Source organism: Heptranchias perlo, chromosome 26 (assembly GCF_035084215.1).
Source record: "Heptranchias perlo isolate sHepPer1 chromosome 26, sHepPer1.hap1, whole genome shotgun sequence".
Classification (NCBI taxonomy): Eukaryota; Metazoa; Chordata; class Chondrichthyes; order Hexanchiformes; family Hexanchidae; genus Heptranchias; species Heptranchias perlo.
Genome location: NC_090350.1, coordinates 24,883,222 through 24,904,720, shown reverse-complemented (window position 1 = coordinate 24,904,720; position 21,499 = coordinate 24,883,222). Strand labels below are relative to the sequence as shown.

The following is a 21,499-nucleotide window of genomic DNA, read 5'->3' as shown; positions in this document are numbered from 1 at the left end:
GGATGACCAAAAAATTGATAAAAAGGGAGAAAATAGGATATGAAAGTAAACTGGCAAGAAATATAAAAACAGATTGTAAGACCTTCTACAAGTATGTATAAAGGAAGAGAGTAGCAAAAGTAAACGTTGGTCCCTTTGAGGCAGAGCCAGGAGAAATTATAGTGGGGAATAAAGAAGTGGCAGAGACATTAAACAAGTATTTTGTATTTGTCTTCACAGTAGAAGACACAAAAAACATACCACAAATAGTGGGGAAACAAGGGTCCAATGAGAGTGAGGAACTTAAAGTAAGTAATATCAGTAGAGAAAAAGTACTGGAGAAACTAATGGGACTAAAAGCCAATAAAACCCCTGGACCTGGTGGCCTACATCCTAGGGTTCTAAAAGAGGTGGCTGCAAAGACAAGGCTGAACCGTTTGCATCCATCTTCAGCCAGAAGTGCCGAGTGGATGATCCATCTCGGCCACCTCCCGATATCCCCACCATCACGGAAGTCAGTCTTCAGCCAATTCGATTCACTCCACGTGATATCAAGAAACGGCTGAGTGCACTGGATACAGCAAAGGCTATGGGCCCCAACAACATCCCGGCTGTAGTGCTGAAGGAAGATGGTAGTGGTTGTTGGTGGCCAATCATCTCAGCCCCAGGACATTGCTGCAGGAGTTCCTCAAGGCAGTGTCCTTGGCCCAACCATCTTCAGCTGCTTCATCAATGACCTTCTCCCCATCATAGGGTCAGAAATGGGGATATTCGCTGATGATTGCACAGTGTTCAGTTCCATTCGCAGCCCCTCAGATAATGAAGCAGTCCAAGCCCGCATGCAGCAAGACCTGGACAACATCCAGGCTTGGGATGATATGTAGCAAGTAACATTCGCACCAGAAAAGTGCCAGGCAATGACCATCTCCAACAAGAGAGAGTCTAACCACCTCCCCTTGACATTCAACGGCATTACCATCGCCAAATCCCCCACCATCACCATCCTGGGGGTCACCATTGACTAGAAATTTAACTGGACCAGCCATATAAATACTGTGGCTACAAGAGCAGGCCAGAAGCTGGGTATTCTGCAACGAGTGACTCACCTCCTGACTCCCCAAAGCCTTTCCACCATCCACAAGGCAAAAGTCAGGAGTGTGAATGCAGCTTCAACAACACTACAGAAGCTCGACACCATCCAGGACAAAGCAGCCCGCTTGATTGGCACCCCATCCACCACCCTAAACATTCACTCCCTTCACCACCAGCGCACAGTGGCTGCAGTGTGTACCATCCACAGGATGCACTGCAGCAACTCGCCAAGGCTTCTTCGACAGCACCTCCCAAACCCGCGACCTCTACCACCTTGAAGGACAAGAGCAGCAGGTACATGGGAACACCACCACCTGCACGTTCCCCTCCAAGTCACACACCATCCCGACTTGGAAATATATCGCCGTTCCTTCATCGTCGCTGGGTCAAAATCCTGGAACTCCCTTCCTAACAGCAATGTGGGAGAACCTTCACCACACGGACTGCAGCGGTTCAAGAAGGTGGCTCACCACCCCCTTCTCAAGGGCAATTAGGGATGGGCAATAAATGCCGGCCTCGCCAGCGACGCCCACATCCCATGAACGAATAAAAAAAGAGATAGTGATACATTGTAGAGATATATTGATACATGTAGAGATACATTGGTTGTGAACTTCCAAAATACCCTAGATTCTAGAACGGTCCCCGTGGATTGGAAGGTAGCAAATGTAACCCTGCTATTCAAGAAAGGAGGGAAAGAGAAAACAGGGAACTACAGGCCAGTTAGCCTGACATCAGTCGGCAGGAAAATGCTGGAATCAGAGCACTTAGAAGATCATAATATGATTAGGCAGAGTCAACATGGTTTTATGAAAGGGAAATCGTGTTTGACAAATTTATTCGAGTTTTTTGAGGATGTAACTAGCAGGGTAGATAAAGGGGAATCAGTGGATGTAGTATACTTGGATTTTCAAAAGACATTCGATAAGGTGCCACATAAAAGGTTATTACACAAAATAACGGCTTATGTGGTTCGGGGTATTATTAGCATGGATAGAGGATTGGTTAAAGGATAGAAAACAAAGAGTAGGGATAAACGGCTCATTTTCAGGTTGGCAGCCTGTAACTAGTGGGGTGCCGCAAGGATCAGTGCTGGGGCCTCAGCTATTTACAATCTATATTAATGACTTAGATGAATGGACCAAGCGTAATGTATCCAAGTTTGCTGATGATACAAATCTAGGTGGGAACGTAAGCTGTGAGGCGGACACAAAGAGTCTGCAAAGAAATATGGACAGTTTAAGTGAGTGGGCAAGAAGGTGGCAGATGGAGTAAAATATGAGGAAATAAGGTTATTCACTTTGGTAGGAAGAAATGAAAAACAGATTATTTTTTAAATGATGGGATACTATTAAATGTTGTTGTTCAGAGAGATTTGGGTATCCTCATATGAGAAACACAAAAAGTTAGCATGCAGGTACAGCAACCAATTAGGAAGGCAAATGGCATGTTGGCCTTTATTGCAAGGGGGTTTGAGTACAAGAGTAAGGGAGTCTTACTGCAATTGTACAGGGCTTTGGTAAGACCTCACCTGGAGTACTGTGTTCAGTTTTGGTCTCCTTATCTAAGGAAGGATATATTTGCCTTCGAGGTGGTGCAATGAAGGATCACTAAATTGATTCCTGGGATTAAAGTGTTGTCCTATGAGGAAAGATTGAGTAGAAATGGCCTATACTCTCTGGAGTTTAGAAGAATGAGAGGTGATTTCATCAAAACATATAAGATTCTGAGGGGGCTTGACAGGGTGGATGCTGAGAGGATGTTTCACCTGGCTGGAGAATCTGGAACTAGGGTGCACAGTCGCAGGATAAGGTGTCAGCCATTTAGGACTGAGATAAGGAGGAATTTCTTCACTCAGAGGGTTGTGATTCTTTGGAATTCTCTACCTCAGAGAGCTGTGGATGCTGAGTCGTTGCGTATATTCAAGGCTGAGATAGATGGATTTTTGGACTGTAGGGGAATGAGGGGATATGGGGATTGGGCGGGAAAGTGGAGTTGAGATCGAAGATCAGCCACGATCTGATTGAATGGCGGAGCAGGCTCGAGGGGCTGTATGACCTACTCCTGCTCCTATTTCTCATGTTCTTATCTCAAGCCTGACCTCGTAATTATAATTTCCCAACCCTTGAAACATCTTGATAAATCTACACTGTGTAGTCTCTAGGGCTTTAATGTCCTTTCTATGTGTATTGTCCAACTCTAACAATAGCCTAACCAATGTTTTGTACAAATTTCTTAGATTCAAACTAGTGAAGGCCAAATGTAGGACTTATTTCAGGAAGAATTTCTTCACAACAAAGAATAATTAACACTTGGAATAGAGTTTCAAGAAGAATAGTAGAGGCAAAAATCTTGAGTCATTTATGAGCATGGTGGGTGGGGTGACGAGTGGACTGTAGGTTTTTCTTTTTGGATGAATGAAGTAAAATAGGCTGAATAGTCTTCACCATCTGTATTCATCTTGTGACCCCCACATAGATAAGATTAAACAAAAATCTCCTCTCATGTAATCATTTTTGATTCAAGTTTATTTTCCCTCCCCAGGAGGGATTTGCCATTTTGATCTCTACACTTGACAAAGAATGATTCAGCTGATGAACGAGTGGCTGGCTGCATTGGGAAACATTTTTTTTCAGTCTAGGTGCCAAATGATGGCAGCTGAGGCATTACTTGCCCGGACTTACCTTCTCATTAAAGTAACTTCTTCAATCTACTTCACTTAACCATGTGACTTGGGAAGGTGGGTCAGCATTGGGTGATTAGGAGATCATTTCAGCCAGTGTCATGCAGTCATGTTCAATACTCAAAAGATAAATATGAATAAGGAAGACTGTTTGGCTCCCCCATTACTGCATCAAATTGCTTTTTAAAGGAGAGGAATGACTATAATGCAGCACACCTTCACTTATAATTTCTACATTTCACAGGTATTTCCATTTCCTTGTGTTTCAGATAATCTGTTGGATAGAAAGCAGCTGATGAAAATAGGAATCGCCTTAATTGTAACGGGTCATTTGAACTTAATTCTAGGAGCGATTGTCCACGGCACAGTTCTGCGACATGTCACTTTGCCAGGAGATGGCATTTCTGTTGAATATTCTGTAACCAACATTATTGCTGCAATCTCAGGAATACTGGTACAGTTAATTTACTTATTAACATAGCTTTCCGAACACCAAGCAGTGTTTCATTCAGAATTGATGCAATATGTATGGCCTTTTGAATGGTGGTTATTAATAATCACTAGAAGTTTTCTCTGATACAAGTTTCAAATACATCAGAAACAAATGTCAGTTGCATTTCAAATTTGACGATAGAAAATGCAATCAGGACACAGCTACATCAGCAGTGACACCATGGACCAACCGATCTAATCTTTGATTTTTCTCTGTGCCCATTTGCTGCACAATCTCATTCTGTAAGCTCCAGCCTCAAACTGACACTGAAAAACTTTTAAGACTGCATCACATTATCTTGCAATTTATAGCCAGAACGGTAAGCCTACCCTACAGGTTGCAATCAACTTTAAATACAAGATAAACATATGGGTCAAAGACATGGCAATAACACTACAGAGGCCCATTCTGCAATCTGTGCTCCCATCTAATGAAGCTTCACACCTGAGTGGAGCCTCAAAAAAATCACTCTCATATGCACAGTTTAAATACAATATATATATGCAAGGGCTGGTGGTTTACCGAATGCAAAACCACTCATATTGCCACCAACATAACTCATTCACATCTCCAATACGAGGGTTACATGGCCACTGCCACTGTTCATTTTCCATAATGTGGAGATGCCGGTGATGGACTGGGGTTGACAATTGTAAACAATTTTACAACACCAAGTTATAGTCCAGCAATTTTATTTTAAAATAAAATTGCTGGACTATAACTTGGTGTTGTAAAATTGTTTACATTTTCCATAAGCCATTGGTGGCAAACATATCCAATTTTTTTTAATCATTGCACAACCCCTTAGTATTATGCATTTTCTAAAAGAAGTCTCCTCGGCTGAACACAATTACTAGTCTGAATTTCGGTGAACTAATGAACAGTTTCAGCCATTTTGTGCAATTCAGCTTAAACATCAAGTTGATCAATGAATTACCTTCATACCTGTTGTGCAATACTGCTATTCATACCCATGAGCATCTGGTTTTTCTCATTTTCTTTGACTTCCTTCAGTTTCCTACTTACCTTTTCATTTGTTGCTTTTGTAAGCCTTCTTAAAGGAATGTGCAGGAGGGAGTACTTTCATTATAAAGTGTTTATTGTACCAGTGTAATATGAAAAAATACATCAAAGGACTCCTACCTCTTAATACAAGGACTTTTGAATTGAGAAAAGGACTATCTGGCTGATATCTGCCTTCTCTTTCTAACAGACTGTTTATAATCTGTAGTGTTATGGAACCTCCTGATTCCCTTAATCTCAGAGAGATGAACAACTACAGGGGGAATCTCCGAAGAAAAATAACACTTGAAATTTCACCCTGAACCCCACAGGCAATTGAGCAAAAATCCCAGGATGTGGATCTAATGTGACAATCTGCGTTAATCATCTCACTTGATTATATTCTACAATTAATGTTCTCATTACAAATTAACCAGTTTAAAATCTGGTTTCTTTCCTGCATTTCATGAAAAATTTATAATACTGCCATCACAGGGTTCTAAACAACAGATTACGACTGTATTTTCACTTCTAAACCTGTATTTCAGACTATTTGTACTGGAATTGTCGTGATTGTATTATCTGGGAACATGACTCGTACAACACTGGTGAGTAGACTGCAATAATTTTATGTTTGCCTCATTTGGTACTATACTGCCTTCACTACACAACTAGCACTTACCAAGCAGAGTTTAATAAAGCGTAATGTCCCTTCACAAGGGAGAATTGGACACTGAGCAGACAGAAAATGTTTGGGGAGTTGACAAAAGGATGGTTAGGTAGGTTTTGAGGTTTTTTTTAAGGCGGGAAAAGAAAAAGCAAGGTGCTCGGCTTTAGCAAGGGAATTCCAGAGTTCAGGCTCTGCCAGTGATGGCAGAGTAGAGGGAAGGGAGTGGGGAATGAAATGCATAGTAGACTAGAGTCAGAAGAGCAGAGCATACAAGCTGGGATATAAGGCTGGAGAAGCTTGCAGAGATAAGATGGCATATGACTATGGAGGGATTTGTAAACAAAAATTAGGATTACTTGAGGCTGCTGGGTCAATGAGAAAGTGAAAGCATTGTTTTTTAAAAAACTTTTTCTTATGCACTGCTCCAAAAAAAAATTGAAAGAATGTCTTTTTGTTTAATTATGCAGCAATACATTGTGTTTACAAGTAGCATGTTCAATTCCCTCATCTCTATGGCCTGTATGCTGGGGCTAGGAATCTCTGTGGTGGTGACCATTGCAAATGGTGGAAGAACGTTGCTCACAGTCTGTCATCTCAACTCCACTAAGGATGTTTTGCAAGTGACAAATGAATGTCCATTTGACCCAACAAGAATCTATGTAAGTTTAAAGTACACATGCTAAGTATGCCTGCTGTGTATTTGCTAATTGATGTGTAGTTAAACTTCTATGTGAGATGAGAACCCATTTACAATTTACTGCTGTTAATTCAAAAAATGTTTTGCTCAAAAAATTAAAATTATCCAGTTGTATGAATTAAACAACTTTAATAAAACAGTACAGGGCATTTTTTTTTGCAATTTCAATTCAAATGATCAGATAATTTGAATTAAACAACTTAAAATTAAGAACAGATTGTATATCCCAACCAATTAAACTAATATGCTAATATGAAACTCTTTGGAAACACATTCATTTTGCAATTGCATTAATATTTATTCAACAACATTGTGTAGCAGCACTTTTCAGTGCCATAAAATGGGTCATCTAGTGATTTAAATGGACTAAAACATATAGCGAACAAGCACTGATTCAGTAACTCTATGATGGATTCTGGCCAAAGAGGTTTATGCAGCCTATCCCAGAATTTAAGCCGAACCGAAAAACTCCCCAAAATTATTATATAGATCCTTTAAAGCAATTCAGTGCCCTACCATTGGAGAAGGGGACAAATCTAGTACAGGTGTATGAAGAATGGGTACAGATAGCATCAGGCTCACTTCTGATACACTCCTGTCAAATAGCCTATTGTTTCAAATTCACATCAACAACAACAACAACAACTTGCATTTATATAGCACCTTTAATGTAGTAAAACATCCCAAGGCACTTCACAGGAGCATTATTAAACAAAATTTAATTTTGGTCAAAGAGATAGGTTGTAAGGAGCGTCTTAAAGGAGGAGAGATAGGTAGAGAAGCGGAGAGGTTTGGGGAGGGAATTCCAGAGCTTAAGGCCTAGGCAGCTGAAGGCACAGCCGCCAATGGTAGAGCAATTAAAAGTGGGGATGCCCAAGAGGCAAGAAACATAAGAAAAATAAGGAATAGGTTCAGGAGTAGGCCATATGGCCTCTCGAACCTGCTCCACCATTCAATAAGATCATGGCTGATCTTCTACCTCAACTCCACTTTCTCACCCTATACCCATATCCCTTCATCCCCTTAGTATCCAAAAATCTATCTATCTCAGTCTTGTATATATTCAATGACTGAGCATCCACAGTCCTCTGGGGTAGAGAATTCCAAAGATTTACAGCCCTCTGAGTAAAAAAAATGTTTCCTCATATCAGTCCTAAATGGCCAATCCCTGATCTCGAGACTGTGACGCCTAGTTCTAGACCCTCCAGCCAGGGGAAACAGCCTCTCAGCATCGAACCTGTCAAGCCCTCGAAGAATTTTATACGTTTCAATGATATCACCTCTCATTCATCTAAACTCCAAAGAATATAGGCCCATTTTACTCAATCTCTCCTCATCGGACAACCCTCTCATCCCAGGAATCAATCTAATGAACCTTCGTTGCACCCCCTTTATGGCAAGTATATTCTTCCTCAGGTCAGGTGACCAAAACTATACACAGTACTCCAGGTGTGGTCTCACCAGAGCTCTACATAATTGCAGCAAGACCTCCTTACTCTTATACTGCAACCCCCTTGCAATAAAGACGAACATACCATTTGCGTTCCGAATTGCTTGCTGTACCTGCATATTAACTTTCTGTGATTCTTGTGCAAAGACACCCAAATCGCTCTGAATACCAACATTTCTTAGTCTCTCACCTTTTAAACAATATTTTGCTTTTCTATTCTTCCTATCAAAGTGGATAATTTCACATTTCCCCACATTATACTCCATCTGCCACCTTCTCGCCGACTCACTTAACCTGTCTATATCCCTTTGCAGCCTCTTTGCGTCCCCCTGACAGCTTACTTTTCCACCTCGCTTTGTATCATCAGCAAACTTGGATATTTTACATTCGGTCCCCTCATCTAAGTCATTGATATATACCTAGAGGTAACAAAGGCATAGATGAGAGTTTCAGCAGCAGATGAGCTGAGGCAGGGGTGGAGACAGGCAACGTTACAGAGGTGGAAGTAGGCGGTCTTGGTGATGATGCGGATATGTGGTCGGATGCTCATCTCAGGGTCAAATAGGACGCCAAGGTTGCAAACCGTCTGGTTCAGCCTTGGACAGAGGCTGATCAAGACTAGACATGTGGATGAGGTGCTGGAGGTCTGCTGCTACCTATGGAATTATAACTCATTATCAGTCACCACCATGAGGAGAAAAACGGGAAGGGGAGAAAATCGGAAGATAAAATGACACATACTGTGTTAAACAACAAACTAGAAACCCAGCAGCAATTGTAATCAGTTCATTAACATCTGAGTCATTCAATTCCAATTTGCTTTACAACTGCTTGAAAGCTGCTGTTACCCATAATTTCCAAATTTGAGTAACAGTGCCTTTGATACAGTTGCTAACAACAAATCATATTTACAGCTATTCTCGCATCGCTTTTATTGTGTTTGTCTCTCTGAGGATAGTTAATATGTAGTGAGAATTTTTATTAACAGGGCCTGTTCTGTCAATTAATATGTGATATGTATGTGTCAGTGTCAAATTGTCAGTTTTGGTGCAGTTTACTTGAATCCCTGGCTGTTCTCTTGTTCAAACGCTTAATAAGACAGCCTTTTCTCTTAACACAAATTCAGCTCAGCTCTCTTCTGTTTAAAAGATATTGTATTTTAAAAGGCATGCTGGGGTGCAGTTCCATAGGCTTTGGAAATCATCCTCAACCTCATTCAAGTGGCTGTTTGTCACGTGTGAGCCTAGCAAGCTATTTGACAGTGGTGTGCAGCATAAATCTCATCTTTTCCTCACTTGGCATCCACACAAGCATAATTTCCAGTGGGCCGCACTGGAAAGTAATCAGGACTCCTGATGGATTTTCTGCTCCTTAATCCAGGAAGGTGCTGATGTCAGTTATAGAACCCCAGAGCCACCCATCTGAGAGCAATGAACTCAGCACAGTTCGAAAATCAAACTCAACACTTCAACCAAGCTTTTGGTCATCTCTCCTAATTTCTCCGCTACGGCTTGCCATTAGTTTCTCTTATTTTCTTTTGTACAGAGCCTGAGGTGATTTTCGACATCAAAACTCCCATTCAAATGCAAGTTGTTGTTGTTGTTGTCGTCGTTGTCGTCCTCCTTCTAATACAAAATCTCACTCAGCAGCCCAGTAATACAAGTGCATTCCATAATTGTCCAACCAAAGAATAAGAATGAAACCCTCTACTGGATCTCAGCATTCAGCCAGTCAGTCAGGACCTGGGTAGCTACATTTGCTTTATTGTATGAGTTTTGCCAGTTCAATCACTAAAGCTCCCAGTCCCGAGTTCTTGCCTCAGTTGGGTGACTTTAATCTATCTAAGTCCCAGGCCTGTCACTCAAACCCACCTCTCATTTTAATTCATTAGATTACTATGAAACAGGACTATTTTAATTGGACCAATAAGGGTGGCACTGGGAATCCCAGTGTCACCGGACAGAATTCAATGCCAAAAGTGCCTCCCCTACCCCCTCAATCTGAGGAGAGCACCATTAATAAAATAGTCCAATCAAACTAAAAGAAGTGTCGTGTAAAAGTAAATCAGGATCTTGTTATTATGGTTAATTATACAGTTCATGTCCTGCGGTGGCCACTGGTCATGGAAGACAGTGAAACAGGTGAGATTTAATGGCTGACAGCAATTGGATTCAGTTTGTATTCTCGTGATCTCCCACTATTCGAACTCACCTATCTCAATTGACCAAAGGGTAATGATGCAATGCATAAGGTAATCTGGTAATAAATGAGGGATACAGAACACCATTTTGCTTTTACAGCTACTGACACACATGTTGGGAATTACAATTTACAAAGCAGTAAATTCTGGGGGGAATGCAGAAGATGAAAAAGCAAATGATTGGGAAAGAAACTGAAGGAGACAATAGGAGAGACTGTGACGCACTTGTCAACTGAATGAGAACAAATAGCAATATTTTGTTTGGAGAATGTATCTCCAAGACTGACAGGCATCCTCTTATCTCTAATGAAGCTGTGTAATGAATCTGTCTCACTCCAGGCTGTGAAGTGCTGTTCTGTTGTATCCTGATCTGCTCAATTCTCATCATCCCTCCCGCCACCCTGCCCCCCAACTCCTCACACATCATGTTTGTGCCTCTATTCTATCCGCCTCCTGCTTACTCCACTGAGATTCTATTAATGGTAACAATTTAGGTAACTCGTTTCAGTTAAAGATGTGGGAAATACAGAGAGAGGACACAACAATACACCTACCCTGTTCTTGCTGAGCTCTGACATCAGCGCCTCCTCTTTTGTCTTGGTTTTTCCCTTGTACTGTCTATCTTTTCCTTTTCTATATTTTCTCTTTACCCCTCCATTTTCTAAAGACTGAAGGTCTGAAGGCCTCATGCTGGGCACCAGTTGCTTTCCAGTCGGTCAATGAAGCAACCATTCTTCATGAGCTTGAAAGGTGAGTTTCAGTAGGCTGTTCAACAGCAGACACAACAATAAGAACTTGCATTTATATAGCGCCTTTAACGTGGTAAAACGTTCCAAGGCACTTCACAGGAAGGTTATCAGACAAAATTTGACACCAAGCCACATAAGGAGATATTAGGATAGATGTTGGTCAAAGAGGAGCGTCTTCAAGGAGAAGAAGAGGAGGAGAGGTTTTGGGAGGGAATTCCAGAGCTTAGGGCCTAGACCGCTGAAGGCACAGTCACAACTGCGCAGGGAGTCAATGGACACTAATCAGGAGCAGGAATCCTGACCAATTTTTCTCCTAATTAGTATGTGGCATTGAGACTAATCACAGTGGAGAACCAGAGATCAAACCAGAGGCCTTCTGTCTGTATGGCTCAGCACCACACCACATGGTGTTTGACAATTTCTCAGGCAAGCCAAAAGCTGAGCTCAGCAAAGAAGCATGATGTTTCTATCCTGTGGTGAAGGGAGATGAGGGGGATAAAAATGATCATCTAGCTCATTTCTGTTGCAATCTTTCCTTCTGTTGTACGTGAAGGAAGACATGTGGAGTGGCCTCAAGAGGAAAGAAATAATAGGAAGGAAAGGGGGAAAAACAAACATAATTCCATTTATACAGTCAATTTTAATTCACACAACTGCAACCTGTAAAAATCTGAGTTTGCAGCTGTGGTTCAGCTAAGGTTTTAGCCTTTGTTACACAGGAGACTACATTTAATCCAATACTTTGTCTCCTAGGATACCACACTTGCGATGTGGATTCCATGTCTGGTACTGTCTGGTGTGGAGGCTTTTCTGTCTATTAGATGCTTTTTGGTCTCGATGAACTTATTGGGAGGCAAGAAACAGCGACGCAGATATGACAGGAAACAGGTAGGAGAACAAAACAGTACAGATCTTCAAATCTCACTCACTTGGAGTGAGTCTCACTTGATTTGAAAAACAGCTCCATACATTTAAATGTTTATCTCAATTGTTGTGACTCAAAAATCTCACTCCTCTCATTTCCCTGATGTTAATAGTTCTGTGGTTATTAAAGGGTTAGCATTTTTTAATGTAATAAAGTTTTTTTTTCAGTTTAGCATAGGACCAAAAGTTTTATTTTAGCTTAGATCACCACCATCTGGAGGAGAATTAATATAAAGCCATTTAGCGTTAAATTAAAGATAATTGTTCAAAATAGAGGAGATAGCACAGTCCTCCATCTTGAGCTGGGGATACTTGTTTTGCGTCCGACTTTTTTCAATAACTTGTCCTACTTGCAGTTCCATGGTAATAGTCAACCCATTTAAGACACCCTCTCTTTAATACACTTTATAAGAGGGGTCTAAAGATAGTCACGGTTGAGTAGAAAAATCAATCTGCAATAAATAAGACCAAACAGTGTATTAAACATTGATGAACAGAGCCATGAATAAGATTCTAAGCTATATATACATATATATATCTATCGATCTTATTCCTATGGGGGACAGTGGAAACAAACTCCTACAAGTTCATCTTGTCTAAGCTCCTCTGTAAAGGAGCTTCCCCTTGGTGCAGTGACAAGAAGTTCAGTTCATTGTATTAAAGTTTGACTATGATTATCCAAATGACTTCCACACTACAAAGCTCACTTGTCATTTGTCATTCCATAAAGAAAATTAAATTTTTAATTTGTCCCAAGTTCAGTTTTACTGCTACTAAAGAATGTTACATTTAGAGGAAAGACTTCCCCAATTACAACAACAATTTGCATTTTTATAGCTCCTTTAATGTAGTAAAATGTCCCAAAGCGCTTAAGTCACCATCATTAAATGGACACTCCAAGCTTAAATATAACGGCCGCTAAGTTGGGCCGTGTAGCGCCCGTTGTTTTGGCACTACGTGGCCTCGAACATCCGAGGTGGCGTCTTGGCTGCGTATGCGCATTTCCAGCATGCGCAAATTCCGAATGCTGGAAGCATGTAAAGTAAGGAGAAAATGGATACAATCAGTGTGCAATGCTGATTTAAAGTGATAGACACCATTTTGGCACGTAACACTTAACTCAACGCACAGTCTTAACCATGACCATCTGAACGTGTCTCAGAGTGGCTGGAGGACCCCCACCTGTGCTATTTAAGGGGACCAGGCAGGATTTACAGGTTAGTGGCTGGATTATTTCTTCTGGCTGCTGAGACATTTGTAACTGTTTTTGGAGGTCTCCTATACTTGAATACCAGGACTAGGGGACATAGCCTAACCTGGATGTGCAGAAGTGAAGTTAGGAAATGCTTCTACACACAAAGGGTGGGAGAAGTTTGGAATGCTCTTCTGCAAATGACAGTTGATGTGAGCTCAATTGTGAATTCGAAATCTAAGATTGATAGATTTCTGTGAACCAAGGGTATTAAAGGATATGGGGCTAAGGTGGCTATATGGAGTTAAGTCACAGCTCCTCCAAGATCTCACTGAATGGCGGAACAGGCTTGAGGGGCTAAATGCCACTGCCACTTGCTGCCTCCTGTTATGCACCACCTCCTCCTGCAACAAAGCGGGACGTGTGTCTGGTTGATGTGCCTGTCATGGTTGAATAGCTTGCCAGTGTGTGTGGCCTGTGAGTTGTGGGTGCGCGGCTTGCAACAGTGGTAATGTGTAAGCGTGAGAGGAAGCATCTGATTGGAAGAATTGACTACTGATGGAAAAGGTTTGTTGGTATGTGGGTGATGGGGGTGTAATGCGTGGTGCAGTGGATGTGGCTAGTGGTGCAGTTGGTAGGAGACGCCACTAGACAATTGACCTCACTCGCCTTGACCACTCGTGTCAAAGCATTGAACTTCTTCCTGCACTGCATCCATGTTCGTGGTGCTGTGCGCCTGGCAATGACTTCATCCCCTCCTGCCTCCCACTGCCTTTTGGGCATATGTCTGGAGGGCCTCGAGCCACCACCGTTTCCCCACCCTGCAGAAAAAGGTGTTCCCCCTCCTTCTGTCCACCTCTTGCACCACGGCCTTTAGTGCATCATCAGAGAATCTTGGTGTACGCACTCTCGCAGGCCTCGTACCAAATCAAATTGGCAGATTGGTGAGGTCTGGCGTGCAGATTGGAGGATGTGGGATTTAGCATTGCACAACCTTTATTCATTGTTTTATCATAACTCATCAGTGTGTAAACATCGGGACGGGACCTGCATCTGTGTTTTATGTGTGCGATGTCTGATCTCCGTTCAGACTCCATGCAGACAGCAGACTGTTATTTTTAGCAAATAACAGGTACCGGCTGCCTTTAAGAGATTTGAAGAGACATCCTCCCTTTAAGAGATTGGGGCTCCCCCTTCTGGTGGAAAATCCAAATTGCATTGAATCGACATGCAAGGCCTGGATTTTAACGCAGCTTGACGGTGAGTCCTAAGGCCAGACAAAGTTCTCATCTTGCCTGCGCAGGGGTCATTGGGTGCAGGTTAATAGCAGATCACAATGGCCCTATCGAATTTTTCCCCCAGCCACTCTATAAATACAAAATTGCCCTGATATATTAAGCCTACTTGTAGCTGTTTTAGAGTATATGCTTGCAATTGTGATATTCTCTGTGCTGGAATATTCTATATTGCAGAGTAGAATATGGCACAAAACTGACTTTTTAAGGAGAATTTTCTGAGTAAGTGCTGGCGGTGAGGAACCACATCCACCACCAGCGCATGTTGGAAAATTGCGGGCGTGCTTCCCACTATTTCCATCCATTGAAATGTCTTCAGGATGGTGTGACCTCGAGATGATAATGGATGAGAGGCCAAGTCACCTTCCCTCAGCGATACGACTGACTCCCGAGTCAGAAGGTTGTGGATTCAGGTTCCGCTCCAGTACCTGAAACCACAATCTAGGCTCACATTTCAGTGTAGCACTGAGGAAACTCCATTGTCGGAGGTAGCACTATTTGGATGAGAAGTCTGCCTGTTCTCATGACTCGGGAGGGCACTTATCAAAACAAACCAATTTGAAGCGTACTATAATTCTGCCTTTCAAGCAAAAAATAATTTCTCCTAGAAGGATTAGAGGTATTTTAAATATGAAAATAGCAGTAGTTGTAAAGACTTCAATACAATTTAACAGGATCTAGTTCCCTTATTTGGAAACGTAACCTCAGTTACATCATGTTAATTTGTGAATTGAAATCTTTTACAACGTGCACTTACAATAATCCCAACCGGCAGCGCAATTTACAGTCATAAGACAAAGCTATCACTGCTGTTCCTGTCCCAGAGCCTATGGCTGATCAGAGGCAACAGAGGGATTACCTGGATTGAGGGCATGCTGATTTAACTGTTTTAATTTTTTTTTTATTTTTAAGCAGCTCTATGAGGGATAAGAGTGAATCAATTATCAAAACAAAATCTTAAAATCTGTCTTTTCCTCATTTAGATGCTGTTGAATCTGATCTGCATTTCAAGTATTTTCTGCTTGTTTAAAAAAAACAAGGCTATAAATTACATGGTAACAAAGAGACTACCACTATGAACATATGAGCAAGCTGAAGGCAGCTTTCAAAGTTGCAGAATGTAATTGGACACCAAACTCACCACAAAGAAGCTAACCGTCCACATTACATATCACATTACTCTACTGCAGTAAACTCCTAAATATGACTGCCACTCCCTATTTTATTTTCATGCCCTGGCAATCCCACAAATGAAGTGACAGAAATGTTCAAATAAAGCTAGCTTATGCAATCACACCAGGCAACATCTTAACCTCAAAAAGGGGTGTCACTAGTCTTAGAAGAAAATAAACCTTCACATACGACATGGCTGGGCATGCACCAGAAAGTTCCTTTGAGCAAAATAAAATCTTAAACTAGCCTTTTATGTTATCTATAACGTCTTCATGATCAAACACTAAAGACACACATTTATAATGCAAGTCTCAAAAACTATCCACTCATCTGAAAACTTTTCTGCTGTAAGTATTTGTGCCATCAATAGTGCAAGAAAGTAATGTTTGACTAATTGGTTCCGACAACCTCCAGTTCGGCCTTCTGACTAATCTGACTGATACTGACAGCCCAGTGGGTAAAAAAAATGATTTTTCTCATGGAATGCTAATAAGGGTTGAAACTGGAGCCTATTGAAACACTGACTATCTGCTTAAGACACTGACGATTGAGATGTATACGTTGTGTGAAATATTTGAGACACTAAAATATTAATGGAAATATTTCTTATTGCCCACTGTTGAATTTTGATTATTATTAAACAGTGAAACACTTAAAAAAGCAACATGTGAAACAAAGTGTTCATCACCTTGGCGTTCTACTCGCCTCCGAGCCTATCTTCTAACTCAATGGTAATGCGTAAGGGTGAGAGGAAACATCTGATTGGAAGAGTTGAGTACTGATTGAAAGAGTTTGTTGGTAGGTGGGTGATGGGGGTGAAGTGTGTGGTGCAGTTGGTAGGAGACGCCACTTGACAGTTGACCTCACTCACCTTGACCACTCGTGTCAAAGCATTGAACTTCTTCCTGCACTGCATCCATGTTCGTGGTGTTATACGCCTGGCATTGACTGCGTCCCCTACTGCCTCCCACTGCCTTTTGAGCATATGTCTGGAGGGCCTCTTGCACACCCCCCACCCCCACCCCACCACAGATAAAGGATGCCTCTCCTTCTGTCCACCTCTTGCACCAAGGCCTCTAGTGCACCATCAGAGAACCTTGGCGCACGCACTCTCGCAGGCCTGGTAGCAACTTGGACCGGCAAATTGTTAAGGTCTGGCGTGCAGATTGGAGGACGTGGGATTTAGTAGTGTGCAACCTTTATTCAATGTTTTAACAAAACTCATCAGTTTGTAAACATAGGGACGGGACCTGCATCTGTGTTTTATGTGTGCGATGTCTGATCTCAGTTCAGACTCCGTGCAGATAGCAGACTGTTATTTTTGGCAAATAACAGGTATCGGCTACCTTTAAGAGATTTTGACAGGCTGTCAGAGAGACGTCCTGCCTTTAAGAGATTCGGGCTCCCCCTGCTGATGGAAAGTGCTAATGTCATGGAATCTAGTGACAAGGCCTGGCGGGGTGCCACTTAAGGTATTTATTTTGGTATTTCAGGTCGTTTACAGACCTGATTAACGAGATATTTTAGGAGGGTTGGGATTTTACAAACAACTTGGACTGTTTCCCGTACTGAGGGAAACTTTCCCGTACTGAGGGAAACACTCCCAGTTCAAATGGACGTGTTGCAGCCATCAGCCTGTGGCAGCTGCAAAGGTCCATTTGACAGGTGCTGGGGGTGGGAGACCCTCACTCATTGCAGGAGGCCACTCTGTCGCTTGGGACAAAGTTTGGCCTCCACCACCCTCCTCCTGACAATCAAATTCACCAACTTGCACACTTACCCCGGGGTCCAGAGACATGTACCTACCTTGCGGACCCCCTCAGATGTACATCTTCCGGATGGGGGCCGCCGTAGCTGCAGTCATGACCTCCTCGGAGGGCGAACAGCATCACCAGCCTCGCCGGCCATGCCGTCCACCTCTGACACGCAGAGAGCACTACCCTCGCCACAGGGTCCACAGACCGAGGCTCAGCTTCCTGGACCTCTCTGAGCAGCAGTGCACACGGAGGCTCAGAGTCACTCGACCTGTAGTCGTGGACATCTGCAGCCTCCTTCATGCCGAGCTGCTCCCAGCTGGCCCGAGCACCATCTTCTTACCTGTCGCTGTCAAAGTCACCACTGCCCTCAACAACTTCTCCTCCGCATCCTTCCAGTGTGCCACCGGAGACATCGCCGACGTCTCTCAGTCGTCTGCACAGAAGAGCCCTGCAAATACACCTACACCCACTCTGCAGTGACACAATGGGTGGCATCAGTTGTGGGTCTTCATTGTGATCCTCAGGAGCGGGCATTATTGCACAAACCAGACAAGATTCGCAAAGATGTGACAGTAGTGGTGCCAATATAATATGTTATGTGAGTTGATCAGAAATTAAATAGAAGTAAAAACCATGACAAACCCTCAAACACCCTTGTGCATCCCCTTCATGCTCACGACACGTTTGCCTTACGCTTCCTACTGCACATATGTGATGCATGCCCTGTGGCTGCAGCACAGGTAGTGGCAGGTTGAGTGAGGCTGACTGTGAAAGAGATGCATGAGAGGGTGAGTATGAGATAGAGCCATGAGATTGTATGAGGATTGGGTTGAGTGGTAGTGGCGGGATGAGTACTGGTAAGGTGAGTAATTGCAGGTAAGATGAGGATGAGGTTTGAGTGGGTGTGAGGGGTGATGTGACAGAGTAGTGTTGGCAGTGCAGAAGGAGATGTGGGGTGGGGGCGGTGATGTGGCAGACGGAATGTAGGGGAATGAGTAAGTGTACTCACTTTGGCTGACCTACTTAGGTCTTTGCAGCGCCTCCTGCACTGTATGCAGGTGTGCGATATGTTGGTGGTGCAGGTGACCTCCTCTGCCACCTCGAGCCAGGCCTTCTTGGTGGCAGAGGCAGGCCGCTTCCTCCCACCTGCCGTGGGGAAGATCTCTGTCCTCCCCCTCCTCCTCACCCCATCCAATGATACCTGGAGTGAGGCATCATTAAACCTGGGAGCAGCCTTCCCCCTGGGCTGCTCCATGCTGTACTTTTTCCTATTCCTTGCAGCATCAGTCAGTGGAGGACTGCCCCTTTAAACAGAGCTCCTCCAGCTGACAGACCTTACTGTGCATGCGCAGCCCGCCCGCCGCGCAGCTTAGCAGCGGGGAACCCGGAACAAGAGTTAAGTGAATCCAATCAGCCTGCGATTGCGCGCGGGGCAGACTGATTTCACCGGGCGCGTTACCCACACGCCCAATCGCGCCCCCCAACCCCCCGCCGCCCTGGTAATATCGTGCTCTTTCACTCGGTCTGTGGCAGTCTAAATGAGCTGCTCAGCTCGCACATTATTTTTTGCAGCTTTTTCTCGGCCACTATTCTCACCCGCCTCGTCCTCTGTAATAAAGATTTGACTGTATTAATTACTATCCAGGTTAATTAATGAATATACTTCTTGCAGTATTTAATTTTCACTTATATTTCACCTTTTTTAATCGTACCAATCCTCACATCAGTTAATGGGCAGCTGAGCTGCTCCAAGGTCTCTGCCAATGCTACTCTTGTGCCAACAACATTGTAGTGGGAGGCAATGATCTGCTTGCTGACTTTTTTTTCCTTCCTCTTTGGAAGTGTCTCTATTCACATGTCCTCAATCACATGGTCAAGAGGCAGTGAAGAATCATTGGCTTGATCTCAAGTCCTACCACTTTGTAGCATGTATTATACTTTTTATAAATTAGCATTAATATATCATTCAATGTTTTTTATAACAAAAGTCAAATATCTTATTGAGAGAAGTGGGGAACCGTTCCAGCTGTGTAATCATTCCCAGTTCTGCATCTCACCCGAATTACTGTGATGAGCTTAGCCTATTAGTCCCTGCAGGACACCTTTCATGAACCACCACTCACTGACTTGTCTCCTTGGTCTCTGACAGGTCAGACGAAAAACTTTAGAGGAAATTCAGGAAGTGGATGAAGATAACGAACTTCTGGAAGCAAGTACAGTAAGGTTCTGGGTGTGACTACAATCTACAACACTAACTGATTAGCAGCTGTGAAAAAAAACCGGGCCAAGTACAGGAGTGCTGTGATTTTCAGGCACTAATACATTTTGTAATGGAGACCGAATTCCTTCCAAAGCTGCCTCAACAAGCACAGTATCATCAAACCATTGTGAAGATTTCACTGGAACATTGTCAGATTTTTTTGGATCTCATTTTATTTCTCATGTAATATATTCAGCTTTAATCTACACACTGTTTTTCCATGAAATATTACACATTTTTACGCAGCGAGTTATGATCTGGAATGCACTGCTTGAAAGGTTAGTGGAAGCAAATTCAATAGTAACTTTCAAAAGGGAATTGGATATATACTTGAAAAGAATTTGCATGGCAATGGGGAAAGAGCAGGGGAGTGGGATTAAATGGACAGCTCTTTCAAAGAGCCAGCACAGGCATGCGATGGGCCAAACGGCCTCCTTCTGTGCAGTCTGATTCTATGATTCTATTATCCAGTATATCTGCTTCACAGAGCCCGGCAGGTTGTAAAGCTTGCAGGGATTATATTTTATCACAGCAGAATTTACAATCAGCGCATTAGATCTGATTCCAAACAAATACTGAAGGCAAAGGTTTTGTGCAGTCATGCTAAACAACTCACTATTTTGTGATATGAGCAGTTAAAAGGGTCAAAGACCATTCGGGGAGGGAACGGTCTGCATATTGTGATGACATCACATACAAGTGATGTAATGTTCATCAATAGATTTGGTAACTGAATTAGTCAAATACCATTTTATGACATGGAATTTTTTATTGGGTGTTTTGGAGATTGCATTCTGTGATTTTGTCTTTTTTCTTTGAAAAACCACAAATCTTGACAGGGTTTACTAACACCGTTATAAGCCTCTTGACAGCAATTGTCCTCTGATGGGAGAACTTATTCTGCTTTTCGTAATGGAGAACATAGCTTTATGAGCTGAGGTGCCCCAACATTTACAAGCACCAGTGTGAAGGTTCCAAATATGTCACAAAATGGAAGCAGAGGAACCTCGGGATAAATATCTAACACAGCCTCATTCACAAAACAAAATTACATCTATACCAAAATAAAATCAACACCTGCTTCTTTTCAGGCCACATTACTCATGCTAATGTTGATGATTCCACAGGACATATGAAATTTTAAATAGTTCAGGGGTCTCAAAGGCTGAAGCAAACTTTGGGCCCTAAATATGGCTAATGCAATCTGCGTTGAACTGTTCAGTTTATCAAGGTTGCTGTCAGAGGTTAAATGGGATGCTGTGTTTGCGAGATTTCAATGTTGAATTTTTGAAATATTTGTATAATCAACCAAATCAATCGACACTTTTTGGACCCCAATAGAAATTTAATACCTCCCAAAAGGTACAAATTCAGGAAATGTTTACAATATTTGGATTTTTAAGATTTGATTTATGAGCAACATTTGATTTTATTAATTTTTATCTGAATAAATGTAACAGCAAATGCTTCAAACCTTTGCCGCTTGTTTCACTCTGTACTTGCATATGTTGATGTGGTATGATGTTATGTTTGCCTAGGCCATTAATTAATTCTATAATTATACAAAAGCTCCATGAAAGGGGAAAAGAACTTAACAGAAACACTGGGCTCGATTTTCGCACCCCTGAGCGGGTGCGTTCGTGGCAGTGGGGGGCTCCGAAAATGGGGGATTCCCGGGGCAGGTCCAGAGCCCGGCTCCAACCCGCCCACTTCCGGGTTCCCCAGTGACGCGCTTAGATGCGCGCATAGCCCCCGCATGTGGGACACACGCCGGCAATTAAAGCTGGCAGGATGCCACTTAAAGTAATTAAAGTAATCGTTTGCAGACCTGATTGGCCTGATATTTTAGGAGGGGTGGGATTTTCAAGTCAACTGGGACTTTT

The 21,499-nt window shown here is 42.7% G+C and overlaps 1 protein-coding gene across 1 annotated transcript in view; it reads left to right on the top strand.

Moving 5' to 3' along the window:
* Positions 1-21,071, top strand: part of LOC137342823 (keratinocyte-associated protein 3-like) — a 45,777-nt gene extending 24,706 nt beyond the window's left edge. The window contains exons 2-6 of the mRNA XM_068007010.1: positions 4,024-4,208; positions 5,798-5,857; positions 6,387-6,578; positions 11,769-11,903; positions 19,506-21,071. Of these exons, the coding sequence (XP_067863111.1) occupies positions 4,024-4,208; positions 5,798-5,857; positions 6,387-6,578; positions 11,769-11,903; positions 19,506-19,592 (659 nt within the window). The 3' untranslated portion in view covers positions 19,593-21,071. The remainder of the gene's footprint in view (positions 1-4,023; positions 4,209-5,797; positions 5,858-6,386; positions 6,579-11,768; positions 11,904-19,505) is intronic.
* The last annotated feature ends 428 nt before the right edge of the window (positions 21,072-21,499 follow it).